Genomic DNA, 24,306 nt, shown 5'->3' on the forward strand with positions numbered 1-24,306 from the left:
CAAGAACTGATTTAGATTATCTATTAAAACAAACCAACCCAATCGATCGATTGTTTGATAGTCAAAAAGCTGATTTAGGTTATCTATTAAAACAAACCAACCCAATCGATCGATTTATAGTCAAGAACTGATTTAGATTAATTTATCTATTAAAACAAGTTACCCGATCGATCGATCTTTGAATACTGTAGTTTTAATTTCATTTCCCATACAAAATCAAAACGTATTGGTAGACTTAACTCAAAATGTTTTGATAAATGTCATTGTGTGTGATTTAAAATTAATTTAATTTACAGTAGGCCTATAACAAAAATCGTTATTTTAGAATATCGCGCGTAGATCACGTAACTATTGATATCTATGGTGAATTTAATTGGATCTACCAATTAGGTCAGCTGCTGTTGATTCCTTGTTTTAATGTACGCAGCTCTCACAACATACAGAAATTAAAAGAGTAAAATTATTGTTTAAAGTACTTCCTTTAGTATGCACCATCCACAATAATGTCAACATTTGCAAAGTAATTCCAAAACAAAGTAAAATCCCAGAGATATCCAATAGTAATAAAGTGTAAATAATAAACTGTAGAGCTAGAGCTGGTAAAAGAATTATAATGGCTGCTGTGCACTTGCACAGACCTGTACCCTTGCACAGGCAAACAACAACTGAACAGAACAAAAGAAAATTAGGACAAAGGAAAACAAAGGAGAAACAGCACACTGTGCACACTTGGCAAATAATATGTAAATGAGAATGCAAATAAGAAAGTAACAGAATAAATGAATATTCATAGGGCAGAAACTTCTATTATAATAGGAACTAAAGTAATATAAAATAAATACATGCACTCTGCAGTAACATGGCTCCCTCAAGGACGTAAAGTAATTACATTAACATTGAAGTCCTTGTAAAGTAAATATAAAAGTTCTTGTTGAAACATAACATAAGTTCTTCTCAACAAACAAAGTTCATTGTTTACAAAATACTCAAAAGTTCTAATGCATATCCAAGTAAAACGTTCATATGAAAATAAACAAATTTCTTGATTCCATTTTCTCAATACGCATCAAACGGTTGGCTCCCTGACTGGGATTGGACCACTTCAAGAATCACTAGCCACTAACAATATCAACTTGTGAATAGGTCGTTCGTAATGACCACTCTGATGACGAAGTTTGACCTTCCTTACGAGATCATCCTTGCTCTTCATCACTTCCACAATTCGACCAAGCTTCCAATCATTGCGTGGTGCATTTTCATCCTTGATGATAACTATGTCACCTACACAAAAATTTGTTCTAGTGACGTTTCATGTTTGTCTGGTTTGAAGAGTGGCGAGATACTCGTTACGCCACCGATGCCAAAACTGATTGGCCATAAACTGGACCCGCCGCCATCTCCTTCGGCAATATATATCACTTGCCTGGAATTCGCCTGGTGGTGGTAACAGAATATTTGACTTCATTGTCAATAAGTGATTCGGTGTGAGTGCTTCTGGAGCTGTAGGATCTGAAAGATTGTTTATAGTTAACGGACGTGAATTTACAATACTCTGTACCTCACACAAAAATGTGCGAAAAGTTTCGTCACACAGATGATCTCCACAGCTATTCAATAATGGTGCGCACAGTCCTTATTTGACGCTCCCATCCGCCTCCCATGTGACTTGCTGAGGGAACATTAAGTATCCATCTGCATTGCCGGTCACGTAGAAAGTTTTGCACTTTAGAGAACTCGTTGATCGCCCCAACAAAATTTGTTCCCCGGTCCGATCGCATCTGGTACACTGGACCTCTTATGCTTAAGAAACGTCGTAAGGCGTTTATGAATGAATTTGTTTCTAGTGAGTTGACTGATTCAAGATGTATAGCCCTAGACGCCATACAAGTAAATAATACACCATATCTCTTTACTCGACTCCTTCTCTCTTTGATAATAAATGGGCCAAATAAATCAACTCCACAATATGTAAATGGAGGCGATTCCGACAGTCTATCAATAGGTAAGTCGGCCATTTTTTGGGCACCTAGCTAGTTGACCTCTGGATCGTCTACATGTCACACATTTTCGTAAGTATTGTGAGACAGCGGATACTGCGCCGATCAACCAGAAACCACCTTGTCTTAGACTGTTTAACGTGGCACTTCTGCCCATATGGTTTACTTTCTTGTGGTGGTGATCAACAAGAAGAGTCATTAAAGGTGAGTATTTTGGTATGATTATAGGATGTTTTACTTCCATAGGCATAGATGAATAATGTATTCGACCACCAACTCTCAGAATTCCAGATTCATCTAGAATTGGATGTAATTTACACAAACGGGAATTCTTGAGTGCAAATTTCTTGCTTTTAGCCACATCTCGGTCCGGTAAGTCATCTTTAAAATTTTGCAAAACATTAAATTCAGGTAAGTAATGTTCACATTGTACAGAACGAATGATTATTGTCTCAGCTACCTGCAAATCGTCAACAGTCGATATGAAGTCTCCAGATAACTTGTTCATGATGCCATTGGTTTTAAGTTTGATTTTTGCTGCAGTCATTAATCTTGTCTTAAGGTTTAAAAGTCGAGCAATCACTATCTTTACCATTTTCCATTTGGAGAACTTCTTAATTATTCTACCAATCATATCATTCTGACTTGTAATTACAGCTGTGACAGCAAAAGAGCGTTTAAATTCTGTGGAAACAAGTTTTGTTGTTTCCTCGTCGACGGCATTTTGTCTCAAACATTTTAATTCACCATCCTGCTTCAGAAAATCCGGTCCACCGATCCACTTTGAAGTTGTGAGTAATTTGAGAGTTGTCAGCCCTCGGCTTGCCTCATCACTTGGGTTATCTAAAGAATTGATGTAGTGCCAATCATCAACATTAGTTTGGTCATGAATTTGTTGCACTCGATTACCAACAAACATTTGATACCGTGTAGCTACATTCTGTATGTACCCTAGTACAACTTTACTATCGGTCCAAAAGTAATCCTTTATTGGTACTTTAATATCCATCTCATTCTTCAGGATATGACTGACTCGAGCTGATACCACTGCTGCGTTCAACTCAAGGCGAGGTATCGTAATCTTCTTATTAGCAGGAGTTACCCTGGCCTTGCCAAGCAAAAAGGAGACAACTGCCTTCCCATCTCCATCAATTAATCGCAAGTACGAGCATTGACCGTACGGAGCTTCACTTGCATCTGAAAAATGATGGCATTCTGCGGTCACTGCTTTAAAATTGATTGGTTTATAACAACGTGGTATGCTTAGTGTATTTAAGTTCCTAATGTCTTCGCACCATCTCTCCCATTTGCTCTGCTCTTCGGGACCCAAAGGATCGTCCCAATCAAGATTCTGTGCACAGACACTTTGCAGAACCATCTTTGCAACAATGAGGACAGGAGCAATAAATCCTAACGGATCGTAAATGGAGCATACGGTCTTGAGAACATTTCGTCTGGTAGGGAGATAATCATTTAGTTGCACCCTAAATTTGAACTCATCACTTTCGATGCACCACGATACGCCTAACACTCTTTTAATAGGTAGAGTGTCAGACTTCACATTGATGTTATATAATGACTTGCCTCGTTGTCCTTCTGGAATACAGCTGAGAACTTTCCTATCATTTGAGATCCATTTATGCAGTCTCAAACCGGCTTTAGCACATATACCTGTACTATTTTGTATTAAGCTTATTGCTTCATCAGCTGTAGACAGGGACTTTAAACCATCATCGACGTAGAAGTCATTCTTTATGAAGTTTGCTGCTTCTTTTCCATAGAATTTTTCGCCATCTTCAGCTGCTCTCTTCAAACCAAAATTAGAGCAACCTGGTGAGCTAGTTGCTCCGAACAGATGAACCATCATTCTATATTCAATTATTTCATTGTTTGAATTATTGTCTTTAAACCACAGGAACCGCAGCAGATCTCTATCCGCATTAGCAACAAAGAATTGATGAAACATCTTCTTGATGTCAGCCATTATTGCGACGTTCTCCTGTCTAAACCTCAGCAAAATTCCAAGTAGACTGTTAATTTGGTTCGGACCGGGCAACAAACGTTCATTCAATGATGTACCTTGATATATGGCAGAACAATCAAATACCACTCTTATTTGACCAGGTTTTTTTGGGTGATATATTCCCGTGTGTGGTACATAGTTTATTCTTCCGATAACAGGCTTTGTGTCTTTAGGAACTTCTTCCGCTACATCCGTCAGTACATCCTTCATGAAACCAAAACAATCTCTCATGAACTCTGGTTGCTTTGTAAATCGTTTCCTCAGACCGTTGAATCGTTTAACAGCCAATGGTTTATTATCAGGAAGATTTTCATTTGGTGAACGGAGTGGTAATGGCATCTCGTAATGTCCATCACTTCTCTGACGAATATTATCACTTACGATGTTCAGAAACCGTCTTTCGTCAACTGACATGGAAACGCCAACACCTCTATCTGAAAAATCAACTTCCATCATTTCTTTAATGTGAATTGGTGATATTATTTCTTTGTGTTTAACCGTGTTAGTAATGTAGGAGACCAAACGATGAGACGTAACATCCTCCGGTTTACAAATGGTGCCAATTATTCCCCAGCCAAGTATAGATTGTTGAGCATATGGATGGTTTTCTTCACCAGCAATAATGTTCCGAGGTCGTAGTACACAGGGCGCATTATTTCCTATCAACAAGGCAACTGGAAAATCTTGCATATGAGGCACAATTTTATCAGCAATTTGTTTTAGGTGATCCCACTTGCTCGCTACCTCTGGTGTCGGTATCTGCGACCTTTTAGCTGGTATGCTGTCTCTCGTGTAGACGGCTGGTAGAGGTATTACTTCTTTCCTGTCAAAGCTTACTATTTCGAGATCAGTTACCCTCATACAATCTATTAAGGAACATGAAGCATGCATGGTAGAAAGTTTAAGTTGTGCGGGATGAGATTTCACACCCAGTTTACCAACCATATCTTCTTTAATAAAGCAGGTATTGCTTTGAGAGTCTAAGATACAGTAAACCAGTCTTTCGGATATACTACCTCTACCTCTAACCCATACCGGTAAAATCATAGAGTTATCATTGCATACGGTTTCATCTCCGCATACCACAGTGCATTTGCCATCCACACTCGCTAGCTTGTCGAAGTGAAGACAGGATATATGTCCTTTACTATATACAGTGATGGCATTTCACCTCAGTCTTGCAGTGCGCTGCAAAATGACCACCAGCACCACACCTAAAGCATAATTTGGATGCAAAGATAAATTTCTTCTTTGTACGCACTGGCTGAACCTTAAAGGAATCACATTTGTCTAATGAATGCGAGGACTTACAAAAGGGACATGTAGTAGGTGCCTCACTCTTCTTTTGGTCTGTTTTGATGTTCTCAGTTTCCGTCGATACATCTGTCTTCAAAGTCAAATGGCTGGATTTTCTTGGTTTGTGGTCCTTCGCATAACGAGAAGAATCCTTCATCTGCCTCGTAGCTTCCAGCATAGGAAGATTAGCTTCTTCTGCCTTATTTGTCAAAAAGACAGCAAATTGTGCAAAGGATGGACTTATTTGATTTTTTTGACATGAAGCCACTATCCCTCTCCATTTGGTCTCAATGTAAACTGGCAACTTATTAAGAATCTTACAATTCTCCGCAGAATAGTTAAGTATGCCTAAATCTGGGATTGTGGCCTGAGCAGTTACAATTTCATTGATGTAGTCAGAAAAGTCGCGTAACCCTACGTGATCTCTTCCATTAATCTTGGGCCAGGAATTCAACTTCTTCAGGAACGCATGTGCTAAAACGGAGCTGTGACCATACCTATTGCGCAACTCTTGCCTAGCCTTCAAGTAGGCATTTTCCGTTCCAAGCAGCAAGTAGTTCTCCACCAAACTCTTTGGTTTACCATCCAGATGTTGTCTCAGCAGATACAATTTTTCATTAACTGAGACCGCCTTACATTCTATCAAGGAAGAGAATGCTGCTTCCCACGTAGGAAACTTCAGTGGGTTTCCATCAAATTTCTCCACTACAACAGGTGGTAGCTTAAATGAATCGGTAAGTTGACGTAAAGTGTTAGTTAGTGTCATAAATGGATACTTGATCTGGTCGCACATCAACTGCAGGCACACCTACAGTAGACGACTGAATAGATACTACAGGTACACTCTTAGATGATGATATAGAAGTTGTGTTAATTGATGAAGTATATAGATGCGTCACACATCGAAACAGGAAGGTAAGTCATTGGTACATTCACTGGTGCTGCACTAAATGGCACGTAAGTACTAGGTACTTCTGACGACGCACAAATTGGAACGTAATTTGACGTGGGATGTATACTCACTGATGCTGTACAAACTGGTAAGTAATTCACAGGTACACCAACTGACGACGCACTAGTAACGTAAGTTGACGTCGCACACACAGGCACGTAGGTAGAACTAGTAACGTAAGTTGACGTCGCACACACAGGCACGTAGGTAGAGGTGTAAATTGGAACGTACAGTGATGGTACATTAGCATAAATTGAACTTGCAGGAACTGTGTACGTCTGAGAAGCTGTTGAATTAATATTAAAGTAGTTGCAGGCATTGTACTAGAAGCATTAATATTTGGGACCTTGGTAACAGTAGTGTTGCGTACATCTGCAAATGATAATGGTAGGTTAATGTTAGTGGAAATAATATGGGTGGAAGTGTCTATTGCCGACTTTGCAATATAAGTAGAAGTGGCAGAGGTACGTACAGTCACACTCGTGGTTGTAGACACATTTGAGGAAGGAATAGTAAATTGAGCTGATTCTGAAATAGATTTAGATCTTGCCCCAACTGCCGTTGGTTTACCAACCGCTTTCGGTAGATCATCAAGGAATTTCTGCAACCCAAGAGGAATGTAATCATCGTCATCGCCACTTAGCAATGCCTGTGAGTCATCACTCACTACACCCTCCTCACGCAAGACATCTATTCTAGCTTCCATCTTTGCTAACTCCTTCTGTTGCTCAATCAAAGTAGTCTCAAACTCAATTTCTAACATCTTCAATTTATGTTCTGCCGCTTCACGTTCAACCTTAAGTTTATGTTCTTTAAGTTTGTGTTCCATTCCACTAAATTCTAATTCAGCTTTCAATTCTGCCCTTTTGGCTTCTTCGAGAACTCTTAAGTGTTTTCCTTTTTGCACTTGACGAAGATCTCCGGGAAGTAGAAGAAGCATTAGATGAATGTTTTGACTTCCGAAACGAATGTCTTGATGAATGAGAGTGATGTGAAGAATGTTGTGTTGAGTGCCTAGAGGAATTACTTTTCACTGAACGACATGGTTTCACACTAGCTTGTACATTACCAGATGTATTTACACCTAGATTCTCAGCTTCGGCAGTCTTTTGTCACTTCATTATGCGACAACTGCAACATATTAGTGTATTCTTCTCTTTCAACAACATTCAAAAGTGGACAGAGCTCTGAGTATACTTCACGCAGTATTATCTCCTGGTCTACCATGTCACTTATGATACCCTCATTTGGTTCTACGGCATCACTCACAGCGTCTATAAGTCTGTGCAACCGCTTCCTTTCACTAGTAAAGGCCCTAATCTTCACATCACGATTATATTCGAGACCCTTCTCGGTTAATGTTCTCTCTCTTTTCTCCATAATTATTACTATATAATTATTTTTCTTTTACTTTAATTGGATCTACTAATTAGGTCAGCTGCTGTTGATTCCTTGTTTTAATGTACGCAGCTCTCACAACATACAGAAATTAGGACAAAGGAAAACAAAGGAGAAACAGCACACTGTGCACACTTGGCAAATAATATGTAAATGAGAATGCAAATAAGAAAGTAACAGAATAAATGAATATTCATAGGGCAGAAACTTCTATTATAATAGGAACTAAAGTAATATAAAATAAATACATGCACTCTGCAGTAACAGTGAATATTTGGTCGAAAACCGTCTAGTATCTTGCTAACACATAGACAAAAAACAAACACAGAAACTCATGAATGCAAATTGGGGTGATCTCATACCTACTCGGCTTGAACTACAGCAACACGTGCAGTTTAAGTTATATCGATAATAAACAATAGTTTCATTTCATAGGATAAGGAACTCTTTTCGTCCGTCTGAAACAAGGCATCTCAACGACTAATGGAAACTCTAGCACTTAGACACCAATTTGTTTTAAGTGTGAAGTTAGATTTTATTGGAATTGTATTTCTGTATTTTTTATCTGTATATAAGTTATATTTTTAATTTAAACTTAAACCATATAAATAATAATAAATACACACGTTCAAAAAATCTGCCCGTAGTTGAAATACAAATTGTCAGTGCGGATATCATCTCACAATAACACTTCATAATTAATTTCAAAATAAAAATAAAACTAAAAAAACTATAAAAATTAATTAAATTCTCTACTGTATGCAATTATAACCGTATTCCATGAATCGATAATTAAAATCGACGCCGTATAGACTATAGGTATATGTTCATTAATTTTTACTGACTTGGTATTAAAAATTAAATATTCCAAAGTTAAAGGATAGATCTGCTTTAAACAGTTATTCCAGTTTATTTCGTATTCAGTACAGAATTATAAAAATATTTACCTTTAAATTTGTCGAAACAATCATGGTTTCGGTCTGTTCTAATAACAGTTGCTATGGCAACGATTTTCGTGTTCATCCTTTGTGTTCTGTATTCAAATAGAAAGCTCTGTAAATTATACAAAGCCCTGTAAATTATAATAATTTGGGTATATCAGGGAAAAGTGAAATTACAATTAATTTCAATCTTCCCTGGGTATATCAACTTCTATACCCTCTCCCATCAACACATCTCCCCAACCTGAACTCTCTCCCCATTCCATCCCACCTCATATATCTTCCCTGGGTATATTAACATCTATACCCTCTTTCTTCAACACATCGACCTAACCTGAACTCCCTCCCCTCCCCATCCCACCTCATATACACACCCCCACCCTGACAAATCGTTTAGTTAACAAAAACACATAAGCCCAAAAACTCTCTCTGGCGGACAAACTGCATATTAGGCCTATTTTCTATGTAAAAAACTGAATTCCTCTATTTTTAAACGGACATTCAAATTTGGTATAGTTTGGTATAACTGGGGTATTGGCAAAACATAATCCGTCAGTCTGGCAGTATCACATATTAAAAATTAAATGTATATCATATTATTTTCAGTGACAGAATATCGTAATCCCATAAATTCTCTCTAGCCGACAATTGGCCTACCTTCAGCGTTATAACAAATATTGGCTCAACGGCCTATTTGATGTTTATGTAGAATGTAACTGTTGCTATAATCATGGAAGTATTTTTATACCTCTATGCTATAATCGATCAATATAAATGTAAATACAAATTGATGTGAAGAGGCCCTCCGCCTCTCTCAGGAGGACATTTCACAGTTAAACATAATATTAATTGATAGGCCTTCGAACTGTTTTGAGCGATGAAATCAACGACTTATATGATGTTATCTGACGTACCTGTTGATATAATTTATAATCGATCCATATAAATTTAAATACAAATTTATGTAAAGAGGCCCTTAATCTCTGTCTCTCTCTCTTTTCCCGGCGGACACTTCAGAACTTTTTTTTAATTTATGTTATAATTACATAAATATTTTCAAATTGTAACAAATCACGTAATAAACAATTGTAAAAAGTCTTCTATTAAAGATGTATTGTCCCCCTAAAAAAATATTTTTTTAAATTTTTTTGTTGAATATGTTATTTTAATGTCACATAATAGTTATTCACTCTCACAAAAAATTGGGTCTGAAAAAAATTTATTTACCTGAGAAAAATGTAATTTAAAGCAAAAAATGGTCAAATTGTCTGGAAGACAATGAGTTTTTGGGTAATTTAACTGTTTATTATAATAAATAATTTTTCTCCCTCGTTTTTTTTCTTATGGAAGTGAACAACTTCATTAAAACTGCAAAATGGCCTATTCAAAGTCCGATTTTAAAAATCTTTATTTTTCATGATTTTGGGGGACAATACATCTTTAAGTAAAAATAGAAAAAAGAGGAGGAGCCTCAATCTGTTGCATTGTGATGTATATCAATAGTTGTTGAAGGCGAGTAGAGCCGTATTGACGGCATGCACAACAAGTTGATGTTCGAACGCGATCAGTCAAAAACGTCTCAAAAACGTCCCAAAATGCATTAGAGCGCGTAAATTATCACCACTAGATATCACTTTTTCGTTAGATATGAGGCAGGGCTGAATTCAAATGACACGTGATGAGTAATTGACCAATCACACTACAAGAATACAATCAGGTATGTTATAAAGCCAACAAAACATGCTATATTAACATTAACCAGACACAGTACGAACTGTCGGAGTTTAGCGCTTATACAGAATTGTGTAAAAAGATGTTCATCTTTCAAATCCTTGTGATATTGGCCATTTTGCCGGTTTCTAGCTGTTCAGGTATGACTGACTTAAATTTATCATAATAATATAAGTTTATAGTCAAGAACCTATTAAAACAAGTTATCCGATCGATTGATTGATAGTATAGTCAAGAACTGATTGAGATTATCTATTAAAACAAACCAACCCAATCGATCGATTGTTTGATAGTCAAAAAGCTGATTTAGGTTATCTATTAAAACAAACCAACCCAATCGATCGATTTATAGTCAAGAACTGATTTTTTACTATCTATTAAAACAAGTTACCCGATCGATTGATTGATAGTCAAAAAGCTTATTTAGATTATCTATTAAAACAAGTTCCGATCCATTGATTGATAGTCAAGAACTGATTTAGATTAATTTATCTATTAAAACAAGTTACCCGATCGATCGATCTTTGAATACTGTAGTTTTAATTTCATTTCCCATACAAAATCAAAGCGTATTGGTAGACTTAACTCAAAATGTTTTGATAAATGTCATTGTGTGTGATTTAAGATTAATTTAATCTACAATAGGCCTATAACAAAAATCGTTATTTTAGAATATCGCGCGTAGATCACGTATCTATGGTGAATATTTGGTCGAAAACCGTCTAGTAGTTTTGACTTAATCTTGCTAACACATAGACAAAAAACAAACACAGAAACTCATGAAAGCAAATTGGAGTGATCTCATACCTACTCGGCTTGAACTACAGCAACACGTGCAGTTTAAGTTATATCGATAATAAACAATAGTTTCATTTCATAGGATAAGGAACTCTTTTCGTCCGTCTGCAACAAGGCATCTCAACGACTAATGGAAACTCTAGCACTGTAGACACCAATTTGTTTTAAATGTGAAGTTAGATTTTATTGGAATTGTATTTCTGTATTTTTATCTGTATTTAAGTTATATTTTTAATTTAAACTTAAACCATATAAATAATAATAAATACACACGTTCAAAAAATCTGCCCGTAGTTGAAATACAAATTGTCAGTGCGGATATCATCTCACAATAACACTTCATAATTAATTTCAAAATAAAAATAAAACTAAAAAAACTATAAAAATTAATTAAATTCTCTACTGTATGCAATTATAACCGTATTCCATGAATCGATAATTAAAATCGACGCCGTATAGACTATGGGTATATATTTATTAATTTTATACTGACTTGGTATTAAAAATTAAATATTCTAACGTTAAAGGATAGATCTGCTTTAAACAGTTATTCCAGTTTATTTCGTATTCAGTACAGAATTATAAAAATATTTACCTTTAAATTTGTCGAAACAATCATGGTTTTCGGTCTGTTCTAATAACAGTTGCTATGGCAACGATGTCCTTTGTTTTCCTTTGTTTTCTGTATTCAAATAGAAAGCCCTGTAAATTATACAAAGCTCTGTAAATTATAATAATTGTTTATGTAAATGTAATTATGTAATAAATGTAAATACAAATGTATGTAAAGAAGCTCTTAATCTCTCTGTGGCGGAGCTTATAAATACGAATTTAATTTGGGTATATCAGAGAAAAGTGAAATTACAATTAATTTCAATCTTCCCTGGGTATATCAACTTCTATACCCTCTCCCATCAACACATCTCCCCAACCTGAACTCTCTCTCCTCCCCATCCCACCTCATATATCTTCCCTGGGTATATTAACATCTATACCCTCTTTCTTCAACACATCAACCCAACCTGAACTCCCTCCCCTCCCCATCCCACCTCATATACACACCCCCACCCTGACAAATCGTTTAGTTAACAAAAAAACATAAGCCCAAAAACTCTCTCTGGCGGACAAACTGCATATTAGGCCTATTTTCATTGTAAAAAACTGAATTCCTCTATTTTTAAACGGACATTCAAATTTGGTATAGTTTGGTATAACTGGGGTATTGGCAAGACATAATCCGTCAGTCTGGCAGTATCACATATTAAAAATTAAATGTATATCATATTATTTTCAGTGACAGAATATCGTAATCCCATAAATTCTCTCTAGCCGACAATTGGCCTACCTTCAGCGTTATAACAAATATTGGCTCAACGGCCTATTTGATGTTTATGTAGAATGTAACTATTGCTATAATCATGGAAGTATTTTTATACCTCCATGCTATAATCGATCAATATAAATTTAAATACAAATTGATGTGAAGAGGCCCTCCGCCTCTCTCAGGAGGACATTTCACAGTTAAACACAATATTAATTGATAGGCCTTCGAACTGTTTTGAGCGATGAAATCAACGACTTATCTGATGTTATCTGACGTACCTGTTGATATAATTTATAATCGATCCATATAAATTTAAATACAAATTTATGTAAAGAGGCCCTTAATCTCTCTCTCTCTCTCTCCCCGGTGGACACTTCAGAACTTTTTTTTAAATTTATGTTATAAATACATAAATATTTTCAAATTGTAACAAATCACGTAATAAACAATTGTAACAAGTCTTCTATTAATTTAAAATAGAAAAAAACTACACACATACCAGTATAAGTAATAACTATACGAGTAATTGACGTCAAGTTACAATAATTACCCACTGTAAAATGGAATCGCCGTGCTATTTTACAAGGTAGGCCTACCGGTTGGTGGACACAAACTCCGCCTGGTAGACATACCGCATGGCAGACAATCTGCAGCAACATAATTGCTAATGTATTATTTCTATTTTTCTTTAAACGTAGGTGTATGCCCAACAAATTGCTATTGCCATAATGCTACCTCCTATTGTCGTGATTGGTGTATAGCTTGTTCTACATGGAATACAACCGTACACGCACAGCTCGTTGAGTTTAATAGAAATAATACAGTGACAGACTTGTAAGTATGACTGTTGATATTGATATAAAGTTTGCGGTACATCACGTGTATTGGTTCTGAAAAGAACTGTTGAGTTTCTCGACGTTTCGATCAATATGCTCTATAAGAGGCTCACCAACATACAACCTGGCAAAACATCTAGCCAAGAAACTGTATCCACTGGTAGAACTAACAGGTCATCATGTGAAGAATTCCCAGCATTTCGTGGAAATCATTGAGGACGTTTACCTGGAACCAACAGACAAGCTGATCAGCTTTGACATCAAGTCTTTATTTACCAATATTCCAGTTAGGGAAACTTGCCCTATAGTCAAACATCGACTGCAAGCTGATCCTGAACTCCAACAGAGGACCGCACTTTCTGCAGAAGAAATCCATGAGTTACTTCTACTATGTCTAACATCTACCAACTTCAAGTGGCGTGATCAATTCTTTGAACAAACTGAAGGCACGGCTATGAGATCTCCTTTATCCCCGATCATTGCCAACATCTTTCTGGAGGAGCTCGAACATCTAGCACTCTACTCCGCCAACAAGCGACCACAACTTTGGCTTCGATATGGAGACGACACTTTTATCATTTGGCAGCACAACAAAGGTGGACTTAGATAGTTTTCTAATACACCTCAACTCTCAACATCGTAACATTGCATTCACAATGGAAGAGGAAAACGACCACAGTTTAGCATTTCTTGACGTTTTTGTCACAAAGGAACCCACAAAGTATATCGCAAACCCACCCACACGGACAGATATTTACATAAGCGATCTTTCCTCCATTCGTCAACGAAGAAATCAGTTTTCTTATCAAAAGATCGCACACCATCAGCGACAAGAATTGTCTCCGACAAGAAATACATCATGCAAAGCATTGGAACGCAATGGTTACAACAGAAAGGACTTCAAGTCATCGTCAACCAACAACAGCGATCCTGTAGAGTTCAGAAAGTCTGTATGTTTACCATATTTGGGACAGCTTTCTCATCGTATCCAGCGAGTACTACAAAACGCCGACATATTATAAGTATTTCATAGTGCAGTCAACATGTTGTCACAGTGTCTTCAAACATACAGGGACAAGGACAAACCATCTAAACACAGCCAACCCGGTGTATACTGTATACCATGTGAATGTGGAAAGGTATACATTGGGTAAACTGGACGCAACCTTCAAACCAGGCTCAAAGAACATCAAGGCCATGCAAGAAGAGAAGAGCAAGACAAATCATCAATCGTTAGGCATTCTCACAAACAACACCGAGTTAATTGGAAAGATGCTGAACTAATTGCTACCGTTCCTTCTTGGCATTCCAGACGAACCAGGGAAGCTATTGAAATCTACAAACACAACACTGTTCATCAAGATATTGGATTGGTTATTAGTGACATTTGGCTATCTTTATTCAACAAGAATCTTCATCGACAGTAAACCATGCCATAGTTTCTGGCCAGTTAACATTTCACAACCCAGTCTGGACACATGGTTATGTTTGGCCAGTCCACACCCAACTTTGAGACAATGCTATTGTTTTTAGATTTTCCCACCTTGCTTTTCACACCTAGCTGAAACAATGCTCTTCTACAGCAAGTTTCCATTCACTATTGTTCATGAGAAACAATGCTCTTCTATAGCTAGTTTCAATCCCTTCCATTGTGTGAACTTGCCATTGTTTCTGGCTTTCACACCAGTCCCACTCTTTCCACTTATATTCCAAGTTTCCTGGACTTTCATGCATTCTCACTCCTGAGGACGATCAAGCATATTGATCGAAACGTCGAGAAACTCATCAGTTATTTTCAGAACTAATACACGTGGTGTACCGCAAAATTTATATCAACAGTTGATTTCGCCATGCAAACCATCAAACTGTTGATATTATAAGGCTTACCTTGAAATATATGTAACAGATTCTGTTAGACAAACCACAATTACAGTTTGTAATTTAATTGACAGACAGCGATGTGTTGACTATCGAAATAATTATTTTAAATTTTGCTGTGAATATTGGTATGCAGAGCAATTTGTCCAACATTAGACACCTATGTAGGCGCGCTAATTACAAATGGTTATAATAATGTAATAATGATGAATGGTATATATAAATGTTAAAAAATAGTAAAACATGAGAAAACAAATGTCAAAATGGCAATAATAACCTTTCTTTAAAGGTATTTGAGCCATAACCAAATAGTTACATTGCCAGCCAATGCACTTTCTGATTTGACAGCATTGAAAATACTGTGAGTAGGCCTATATTAAATAACCCTTTATATTTATAACATTAATATAATGTATAATTGTATTACATTACATTTCAATTTATATAGCGCCTTTACAAGGATCAAAGCGCTTTACAATGACCGATCATCTGGTGAACATAATTATTTCGGGAAAAGATGAGTTTTCAAAAGTTTTTTGAAAATTATAATTGAAGATGAGTCACGAATTGTGCTTGAAAGGTTATTCCAAAGGTCTGGGCCTAGCTTTGAAAATGAATGTTCACCAGATGATCGGTGAACAAGAGGAACATTGAGTTTAGTCGGATCGTGTTCTGACCTAAGACCTGCTCTTTGACAATTATACCTACTAATTAAGTCACACATGTTAACCGGTGCTTGACCATTTACGCAATTATAAACTTGAACTAAAATTTTAAACTTAACCCTTTGTTCAACTGGCAACCAATGCAATTCTTTCAGAAGCGGGCTAGTATGAGTACGCCGTGGTACACTGTAAACCAATCTTGCCGAACGATTCTGAAGTTTCTGTAAACGATTAATGTTATCTTTAGTGACGCCACCAAGGAGAGAATTGCAATAGTCAAGCCTGGTCAATACAAGAGAACGGACAGCATGGGCACATGTATTCACATCAATGTATTTGCGAATTTTCCCTAGTCCTCGAAGACAGTTGTTAACACTACGGCAGATTGAACTAACATGGGCAGTCATATTAAGTCCTTCATCAAATACAACCCAGAGATTGCGAGCAGATTTGTTGGAATTTATAATGAGTTCACCCACCCTAATTTCAATATTTGTCCTATCAAACTTACACCTCGGTGAGCATAAGATTACTAATTCAGTTTTAGAGTCATTTAATTTTAACTTGTTAACACACATCCATTTCCTTACATCGTCAATACATTTAATCAGCCTGCTTACTGCTGCGTTCAAATCACATGGTTTTCTGAGATCAAAACTGACATACATCTGGGTATCATCCGCGTATAGATGGTATGATACACGATGTGATTGCATTATGTCAGAGATTGGTTTAGTATATGCAGTGAACAATGATGGACTTAAGGTCGATCCCTGCGGCACTTCATGATCCAGAGGAGTACATTCTGATTCTGATCCCAGTATGGTAACTTTGCAATACCGTTTCACTACATATGATTTGAACCAGTTTAAAGCTTTGTCTTTAATATTAAAATCATTTTTCAATCTATCAACAAGGGTATCGTGATCTATAGTGTCGAACGCTGAAAACATGTCTAATAAAACTAAAATAACCACGCGAGATTTATCAAATTCATTGAGAATATCAGTCTTAACTTTTAATAGAGACGTTTCGGTACTATGTGCTAATTTGTACGCCGATTGGAGAGGTTCATTTAAATTATTCTTCTGCAGTTGGACGTTCAATGATCTTACTCAACGTTGGCAAATTCGATACGGGTCTATAGTTACTAAGTTGGTTACTGTCGAGGGATGGTTTCTTAATTATAGGATTGATTGCTGCCATTCTTAGATCAGAGGGAAACTCTCGACACATAAGAGCAGTTAGCAATATGGGTAATTAAAGGAACCAGTGGATCAACGCATTCTTTCATCAGCTACGTAGGGAGGGTGTCAAGAGGACTGGACTTGGAAGGTATTGTACTAATAATACAGCGGATATCCTCCTCATTAATTGGAGGAAGACTTTCGAGTGGGGAACAATTATTGTCATCATTAAATCTATTAATATTAAGGATAGGAACAACATCTAAATTATCCATGGATAGATCATCAATGCGTGTCCTGTTCTTAGAAATCTTACTACTAAAAAACTTGGCAAATTCGTTACAAAGAGTATGGTTAGAAATATTCAACGTGGTAAAGTGTGAGATGGTTTGCCTAAAAGTCCATATAAAGTCCGATACATGGTTTTAATGTCGCAATTTTCAAATGTGGACGTATACAACAATGTTTTCTCCTTCTTTATTAGTATTCTACGTTTGTATTCTTTCTTTAAAGGAATTTGATCTATAACCAAATAGGTACATTGCCAGCCAATGCATTTGCAGATTTTACAGCATTGGAAGAACTGTGAGTATATCAAATTAACTTATAAATTGTATTCATTAAAATGGCCTCAAATTAAATACGCTAAACTTCATTCTTCCCCTGAACCCCTAACTGGGGCCCTAGCACAAACCAAGTGATGATGCTCGCTTCGCTTGTTGCATATCCCATCCTACAACCCCTTGTTGGAACGATCCTGGTACCACCGCTAATTTGTAATTTTTACTTTTGCATTCTTTTTTTATTTTAAGGTATTTGTACGATAACCAAATAGTTACATTGTCAGCCAATGTATTTGCTGATTTGACAGCATTGAAAATACTGTGAGTATATTAAATAACCTTTTTTAAATTATTAAAACGGCTCCTTGGTCCCACCTTGGCCCCTTGACATGCACCAGCCAAATGATGTTCGCTTTCTCATGCATATCCCTCTTGAAGGGACGATCCTTGTACCACCGCTAATTTGTAATTTTTACTTTTGCATTCTTTTTCTAACGAAATAGTTACATTGCCAGCCAATGCATTTACAGATTTGACGGCATTGGAAAGTTTGTGAGTTTATTACACTTAAGTTAAGTTCAACGATCAACGATGAAAGCGTCGAATAACGTCGGCTGGAAAACAGGCTTAAGAGAGTGGTGCTTAATTAACCATGCAGGGCCGTACCACTTTACTTTACTGTTTCAAAAACGAAAAAAAAAACTAACATAACATGCCATTTTGTAGGTAATTAATTAAGCATAACAATACCGAAACAGTAATAAAAATTGGTCAAATAATAACACAGAGATACATTAAAAAAAAAACACCATAAAATAAACTGTTGTTCTGTGATTTCGTGTCGTTCAGCGGAAATAATCTAATGAAATAAGTAATTTGTTGTAGTAATTTTGTATTTTGTAGTAAATATTTATCACATTGATATAATGTATAATTGTATTCTACGTTTGTATTCTTTCTTTAAAGGTATTTGAGCTATAACCAAATAGGTACATTGCCAGCCAAAGCATTTGCTAATTTGGCAGCATTGGAAGAACTGTGAGTATATTAAGTTAACTTATTTTATTCATTAAAATGGCCTCAAGTTAAATATATGCTGAAGGTCATTCTATCCCTGGACCCTCAAGTGTGGCCCTAGCACCAACCAAATGATGATGCTCGCTTCGCTTGTTGCATATCCCCCTTGTCGGGACAATCCTGGTACCAACCCTAATTGTTACTTTTGAATTCTTTTTTTAACGGTATTAGTACAATAACCAAATAGTTACATTGTCAGCCAATGTATTTGCTGATTTGACAGCATTGAAAATACTGTGAGTATATTAAATAACCTTTTTTAAATTATTAAAACGGCTCCTTGGTCCCACCTTGGCCCCTTGACATGCACCAGCCAAATGATGAAAGCTGTCTCAAGCATACCCCCTTGTCGGGACGATCCTGGTACCACCGCTAATTTGTAATTTCTACTTTTGTATTCTTTTTTAAAGGGATTTGAGATATAACCAAATACGTACATTGCCAGCCAATGCATTCTCTGATTTGACAGCATTAGAAAGTTTGTGAGATACGTTTTAAAATCTCCATAAAATAACTGTTTTTCTGTGATTTCGTGTCTTTCAGTGAAAATAATATAATGAAATAAGTAATTTTTTGTAGTAATTTGTATTTTGTAGCAAATATTTATCACATTGATATCATGTATAATTGTATTCTACGTTTGTATTCTTTCTTTAAAGGAATTTGGGCGAAAACGAAATAGTTACATTGCCAGCCAATGCATTTTCTGATTTGACAGCATTGAAAAAACTGTGAGTATATTAAATAACCCTTTCTTAGAGATGTATTGTCCATTGAAACACAAAAAATGAAGGTCAAAATATTCTAAATTTAAAGTCAAAGTAATATTAAAGTTATTCACTTTAAGTCGAAAATTCGAGCCAAAAACAATAAGTTTACGTAACAAGTAAACTAATTTCATTACATTTCGTCTGGAAAATCGTCACGAGCGAAAGTAAACAAAGATTTTAAACCACGAGTATGCATTATGCATGATGCTAATTAGGATTCGTACTCCTCACGGTTGAGAAGGTGTTTTCACACAGATCGCGAGGAAGTTTTATGATTATTTTTCATTTTCATTTCATTTATTTCACTATCATCATCGCAGCCTTAGCTGAATTACAAAGATATTTACATTTTCTCAATATTAAAATTTGTATAAAAGTATAAAACCAATGATAATTATATATAAAAAAGGAGGCAATTTACACAAGAAATACAATACAGGAACATTCAACAAGTTTAGCATTAAAATATTAAAATAGAAAAAAAAAACACCAAAAAGGACCAATAAGAATTGCATAGCTGTACTGGGTGATATATAATGATTATTCATTTAGAAGCGAGATAAGGTATGGTATTGCACTTTTTCTATATCTTTCAACTCTGCATTTGGGTTGTTGATACTTTACACGTCTTAGTTTCATGTTACTTACATTCTTCACTGGAAACCATTTTCCAAAATGAATACTTTTTGAACAATTCAGAGCAAACTTATAGCATAGATTACGCCTTCTATCAGATAAAGTGTCTAAAGAAAGATCATTGAGTGCTTGGTCATAACATATGTAGTCATTACACAATATTATTCTGCAAGCCCTTTTTTGGACAGATTCTATCATATCACTTTGTTTCTTAGTGAGACTAGAATGCCATACTGGGACAGCATATTCAACACTTGGTCTTATGTAACTCTTAAATACATCTACAAGATCAAATTTCGGAAGATTGAACTTTCTTAATCTACACAATATATGCAGACGTCTGCTGGCTTTGGATACAATTTCTTTAACATTACGGTCCCATTTGAGGTTGGCTTGTATCCATAAACCTAGTAACTTAGTTTCATTAACGATTTCAATTGTAGCATTACCAATCAAAAGGGGTTCATGTTCATATTGATTTCTTTGAAAGTTAAAATACATAGTTTTACATTTAGTTGGGTTAAGTTTTAGTTTGTTTTCATTAGACCATACATTCAGTAAAGCAACATCATTCTGAATTGAGGAAATTTCATCCTTTTTTACTATCTGTCCTATGCACAAATCATCTACATATTTCCAAGTTTTACATGGCGAGTCTTGCATGGCATCATTAATTAGAGCAAGAAAGATCATAGGCCCAAGGAGTGTGCCTTGAGGGACGCCACATGTTAGATTAACACTCATTGATAATGTAGATTTATAGCGTACTTGTTGGGTTCTGTTTGACAAAAAGCTAATTAACCACGGTACAATTTCAGGTCTACAGCCAAGTGTTACTAATTTAGAAACTGCTATTGTGTGGTCAACACAATCGAATGCTTTACTAAAGTCAGTTAAAACTAACTGACCAACAGATTTGGGAATGTTACTACCTTCATAGAACACATTTAGTCCCATATTATGCATACAGAGTAGCCAAACAAGCGCGTTACATTATGAGATATGCTTCGATCGAAAACTTTGACTGGAAGTCAAAGTTATTTTTTTAACAAAAATCGTCTGTATTTCAGTTAAATGATTCGACTAATTTTTGGTGAAAGTTAATAACTATTATGATACTTCAAAATTACACTCTTTTTTTCGAAATAGTATTTTTTTTTTTTTTTTTTTGAAATTAGCCAAAGAGACAATACATCTTTAATTATTAAAACGGCCCCTTGGTCCCACCTGAGCCCCTTGACATGCACCAGCCAAGTGATGCTTGCTTTCTCATGCATATCCCCAGGATGATGCTGGTACCACCGCTATTTTTTTCTCTTTTGTAGTAAGGGCGTGTGGCGCTGTGTTAGGACGTTCGACTACAGATCGTTAGACCGAGGTTCGAATCCAACTCTCTCCGCATTGCTTGTATCCTTAGGCAAGATACTTTACTTACGTTTGCCTCTCTCCACCCAGGTGTATAATTGGGAACCCGGTTGGATCAAGACACAACTTTCCGCTGATTACTAGCTGCATATATAGGAGTATGTTTCCATAGGTGTTTGATCAGGAAATGACTGGGGTAATAATGTTCAGCGCATTGAGAGCTTGCGTATATGCGCTATATAAGAATGAACTATTATTATTATTATTATTTAGTGGCACAAACACTACTTTTATTCACATATATATTATCTCATGTCATTACATAAAATCATGTTATCGAACACATTTATTGTTAATTCCAAATGTTACTATTCATCAGTAACATTCTTACATTTTTGAATTCCGTATTACCTCCTTTTTTCATTAATTTTCTTTTATATTTCTATACACTTTCATTTTCATTTTTGTATTCATTTTAGAACCTGGATTATACAATTTATTTATATACATTATATATATATATATTCATATATATATATAAACACAGTAGGCAAAGAACATTCAATCTAAACCGCCCGGTGATATACTGAAATTTAATTAATTAATTTGAAACGATAAAGATGAGGAAAAAATATGTGAGAATGAGAAAAAGTCGCCACAACCGAGACTCGAACTCGGACCGTCTGCTTGATATGCAGTTGCCCTAACCATTAGACCACTGGGGCTTTCATGGTATTGTTCAAACTCGATTGCATCGACTCTTTAACATTCTCGGCGTGGTACGGCGGAACAGCACTAGTCCTCAGTTGTACACACGCGCAACAGAGATCAAATTGATACGCCCTCATCCTACAGTATTTTTATTCACGTGGCGGGATCTCCGAAGAGATACTTTTATATATATAAACACAGTAGGCAAAGAACATTAATTCTAAGCCGCCCGGTGATATACTGAAATTTAATTAATTAATTTGAAACGATAAAGATGAGGAAATCTGTGAGAATGAGAAAAAGTCGCCCCAACCGAGACTCGAACTCGGACCGTCTGCTTGATATGCAGTTGCCCTAACCATTAGACCACTGGGGCTTTCATGGTATTTTTCAAACTCGATTGCATCGACTCTTTAACATTCTCGGCGTGGTACGGCGGAACAGCACTAGTCCTCAGTTGTACACACGCGCAACAGAGATCAAATTGATACGCCCTCATCTTACAGTATTAATATATATATATATATAAGATAAAACGAATAAAAATCATAATAGATCAGTACCTGTAACTCGTATTAAAGTCATTCCTTTTTAAGATTTTTAGCATAATAGTATTTCTTAAAGTTATGCATTTTCTGATTTGACAGCATTAGAAAGTTTGTGAGATACGTTTTAAAATCTCCATAAAATAACTGTGTTCTGTGATTTCGTGTCTTTCAGTGAAAATAATATAATGAAATAAATAATTTTTTGTAGTAATTTGTATTTTGTAGCAAATATTTATCACATTAATATAATGTATAATTGTATTCTACGTTTGTATTCTTTCTTTAAAGGAATTTGGACGTTAACCAAATTGTTACATTGCCAGCCAATGCATTTGCTGATTTGACAACATTGGAAGAACTGTTAGTATATTAAGTTAACTTATTTTATTCATTAAAATGGCCTCAAATTAAATACGCTGAACGACATTCTTCCCCTAGGACCAACCAAGTGATGATGCTCGCTTCGCTTGTTGCATATCCGACCCCACACCCCCTTGTCGGGACGATCCTGGTACCACCGCTAATTTGTAATTTCTACTTTTGTATTCTTTTTTAAAGGGATTTGAGATATAACCAAATACGTACATTGCCAGCCAATGCATTCTCTGATTTGACAGCATTAGAAAGTTTGTGAGATACGTTTTAAAATCTCCATAAAATAACTGTTTTTCTGTGATTTCGTGTCTTTCAGTGAAAATAATATAATGAAATAAGTAATTTTTTGTAGTAATTTGTATTTTGTAGCAAATGTTTATCACATTAATATAATGTATAATTGTATTCTACGTTTGTATTCTTTCTTTAAAGGAATTTGGGCGAAAACGAAATAGTTACATTGCCAGCCAATGCATTTTCTGATTTGACAGCATTGAAAAAACTGTGAGTATATTAAATAACCCTTTCTTAGAGATGTATTGTCCATTGAAACACAAAAAATAAAGATCAAAATATTCTAAATTTAAAGTCAAAGTAATATTAAAGTTATTCACTTTAAGTCGAAAATTCGAGCCAAAAACAATAAGTTTACGTAATTAACAAGTAAATTAATTTCATTACATTTCGTCTGGAAAATCGTCACGAGCGAAAGTAAACAAAGATTTTAAACCACGAGTATGCATTATGCATGATGCTAATTAGGATTCGTACTCCTCACGGTTGAGAAGGTGTTTTCACACAGATCGCGAGGAAGTTTTATGATTATGCATACAGAGTAGCCAAACAAGCGCGTTACATTATGAGATATGCTTCGATCGAAAAAAACGTCTGTATTTCAGTTAAATGATTCGACTAATTTTTGGTGAAAGTTAATAACTATTATGATACTTCAAAATTACACACTTTTTTTCGAAATAGTTTTTTTTTTTTTTGAAATTGTCGGGACGATCCTGGTACCACCGCTAATTTGTAATTTTTGCATTTGCATTCTTTTTTTAAAGGTATTTGTACGATAACAAAAAATTGCCATCCAATGCATTTTCTGATTTGACAGCATTGAAAATACTGTGAGTATATTAAATAACCCTTTCTTAGAGATGTTTAGTCGCTTGAAACACAAAAAATGAAGGTCAAAATAATAATAATAATAAAGTTATATTCACTTTAAGTCGAAA

The 24,306-nt window shown here is 35.6% G+C and overlaps 3 protein-coding genes across 3 annotated transcripts; 1 reads left to right on the top strand and 2 right to left on the bottom strand.

Moving 5' to 3' along the window:
- Positions 1-1,995: 1,995 nt before the first annotated feature.
- On the bottom strand, positions 1,996-4,965 carry LOC144852947 (uncharacterized). Its single transcript, XM_078711002.1, has one exon. It carries the CDS (start codon positions 4,963-4,965, stop codon positions 1,996-1,998), a length of 2,970 nt encoding a protein of 989 aa, XP_078567128.1.
- Positions 4,966-5,167: 202 nt separating this feature from the next.
- LOC144852948 (uncharacterized) lies at positions 5,168-6,082 on the bottom strand. The gene has a single exon (XM_078711003.1). It carries the CDS (start codon positions 6,080-6,082, stop codon positions 5,168-5,170), a length of 915 nt encoding a protein of 304 aa, XP_078567129.1.
- Positions 6,083-13,020: 6,938 nt separating this feature from the next.
- LOC144852949 (uncharacterized) lies at positions 13,021-13,906 on the top strand. The gene is made up of 2 exons (XM_078711004.1): positions 13,021-13,046; positions 13,402-13,906. The coding sequence occupies exons 1-2, from the start codon at positions 13,021-13,023 to the stop codon at positions 13,904-13,906; spliced, it is 531 nt and encodes a 176-aa protein (XP_078567130.1).
- Positions 13,907-24,306: the final 10,400 nt, after the last annotated feature.

This window comes from Antedon bifida, chromosome 9, assembly GCF_963402885.1.
Source record: "Antedon bifida chromosome 9, ecAntBifi1.1, whole genome shotgun sequence".
Classification (NCBI taxonomy): Eukaryota; Metazoa; Echinodermata; class Crinoidea; order Comatulida; family Antedonidae; genus Antedon; species Antedon bifida.